At 37.0% G+C, this 2550-nt stretch overlaps 1 protein-coding gene across 1 annotated transcript in view; it reads left to right on the top strand.

The window, feature by feature from the left end:
- LOC107748913 (chromodomain-helicase-DNA-binding protein 4-like) overlaps positions 1-2550 on the top strand; it is a 47440-nt gene that overhangs the window by 38027 nt on the left and 6863 nt on the right. Inside the window, exons 34-36 of the mRNA XM_016563921.1 lie at positions 702-930; positions 1057-1119; positions 1204-1362. Of these exons, the coding sequence (XP_016419407.1) occupies positions 702-930; positions 1057-1119; positions 1204-1362 (451 nt within the window). The remainder of the gene's footprint in view (positions 1-701; positions 931-1056; positions 1120-1203; positions 1363-2550) is intronic.

Genomic DNA, 2550 nt, shown 5'->3' with positions numbered 1-2550 from the left:
GACGATGGCATCGTCTATCGGCCCAACCCTAGTTCGGAAGCCTGTGCAATGATGTAGTTTCCTGACATCCATGACTGAACAGCGTTTTCTTGACATGTTTCCGTGTTGTTGTTGCTCAGCAATGGCATGGACGCGATGTTGTCTGGGGGTTTGGCAAAAGGAGGGTGGGACGATGGGCAGTGCTCGGGGTGGTGACTGAAGGTGGTGACTGAAGGCGGTGACTATGTAGTTCTGATGTCACCTTTTTACGAAAGTCACAACTGCTCGTGAAAAGGCACAGCTACTTTATGCAGACTGTGTGTATTTGTCTGTGGATTGACTGTTTTGAAACTTATATGGTAGTTACATAGCCCTTAGACCTCAGTTATCATGAAAAAAGCCAGGAAATTTCAGTTTTGACAATATGGGACCTTTAAAGGGGATCTATTATGTACCTATTATGTAATAAACATGGACCAATGGTAGTTTGAAGGTGTTTACCAGGTGGAGTGAATTTTTCTGGAAAGTTCACCTTGTAAAGCTTTTTCAAACTCCTGAAACAAACTTCATTTTGGCCTGATTTTGTTTGTAATGATATCAGACCAGTTCATTCTTTGATTTTGTTTGAAGTATATTGGTGCCTTAATTTTCAGTGTTTCAACCATGTGAGGTTAGATGATTTTGGTTGTTAATAAGCTATTTCTATTTCTTCTTATCAATAGGTCATTGCCATCCCTGATGAAGATGACGAAGCTTCTTCTGCTTCTGAAGACAAAGGCAAAGATGGCGAAGAGAAAGACAAAATGCCTGAAACCTCTTCAGACGGAGACAAGGCTGATGGGAAGCAAGATGAGAAAGAGGAAGAGAAAGCGAAGTCTGGAGACGCTGATGAGAAGACCAGCGACAGCAAGCCCAAAGGATCTGAGGCTGAGAAGGAAACAGACACCAAAGGTGAATAAAAATGCCATTTACAACCCACTTGACCCTGGTAATATGGGTTGAACGGGTTGAACGGGATCAAAAATATACTTTGTCTAAACATGGGGTGGCTAATTTGTTCATATGTTTTATTTTCAGGAGAAAAGAAGGACGATGAACCTGAGAAGATGGACACTACCCCTGTTACAGATGAGAAGAAAGGTCTGTACTACCTGACTGGCTTTGACATGATTACGTAGTTTCTCGCCTACCCACTTCACTAACTTGTCATTCATTTTGCTCCAGGTCAGAAGGACGAGAAGGATTCTAGTAAGACGGAGGAAGCGGGAAAACTGCAGAATGGAGAAAGTGCCAAAGACAGCACAGCAGGAGCAGCAGCAGCTGAAGAGAGGAAGAAAGCCAAAACACGGTTCATGTTCAACATCGCAGATGGAGGATTTACCGGTAAGATCTCCTGTTCAGAGTGTCTATTTTAGAAATTCAGTACAAATTATTATATTATATAGAATTATAGTACAAATTCAGGTTTTGTACTAGCTTTAAAGCATAAGAGATTAGGTAAAGATGTTTTAGCCAGAAATATATTCTAAGTTTTTGAAAATATACCTTCTTAAGTTAGCTTTTGGTTAATATATAGGCGTCTGGTTATTTGTTAATCTAGCCACTGTGCTAAATAAAAACCTTGGATTTGATATTGACGCAATATTTACACTGAAGCTTGCAGGCGGCTATGGTAAAGCGCATGACATTTCCCGACCAGGCGCTGAGTGGTGTTTTCAATCCACCCCCCCACCCCCTTCATTTTTACTTTTTTAAAAATACCATCTGTTTTTTTCCTAGATGTTTTTCTACTGCGAACAGCACTTTGAGGTGCATTTTGTTTAAAATTTATTTGAACTATTTATTTTAATTTCATTTAATCTATTTTTAAATATTTATTTAAACTATTTTAACTTTATTTTAACTTTTTTCAACTAACTATTTACTATATTAGCTATTAATGTTATATTAGTCATTAATTAATATATTAGCTATTAATTAACTATTAATGTATTTATATTATTAATTGTATTTGATTTATTGTAACTATTTTAACTATTGTAACTATATTAAATGTATTATCTTAACTATTCACTTATGATTTACTATTAATATTTATAAATATTTACACACACACACTATAATATTTAAATGTCCAGCTTTTTTATAACAAAAATATAAAATGTATTGTTTTACCTGAATTTCAGTATCTACAAAAATTTTTTAAAGGGTTCATATGATGTTGCTAAAAAGAACATTTATTTGGTGTATTTGGTGTAATGAAATGTGTTTATGCGGTTTAAAGTTAAAAAAACATTATTTTCCACATACTGTACATTATTGTTTCTCCTCTATGCCCCGCCTTTCTGAAACGCATCGATTTTTACAAAGCTCATCGGTCTGAAAAGTGAGGTGTGCTGTGATTGGCCAGCTATCCAGTGCGTTGTGATTGGCCGAATACCTCAAGCGTGAGACGGAAATGTTACGCCCCACACATACTGTTGATGCCGTGTCCGGCCGGAGCAACGAGACAAAAACAATAAAACCCATTACAAACGAGGCATTTGCTGCATCCAGTGGGGACATAATTAC

This window comes from Sinocyclocheilus rhinocerous, unplaced genomic scaffold (assembly GCF_001515625.1).
Source record: "Sinocyclocheilus rhinocerous isolate Xijiao unplaced genomic scaffold, SAMN03320098_v1.1 scaffold3853, whole genome shotgun sequence".
Taxonomy (NCBI): domain Eukaryota; kingdom Metazoa; phylum Chordata; class Actinopteri; order Cypriniformes; family Cyprinidae; genus Sinocyclocheilus; species Sinocyclocheilus rhinocerous.
This window is presented reverse-complemented; position numbering and strand designations above follow the sequence as displayed.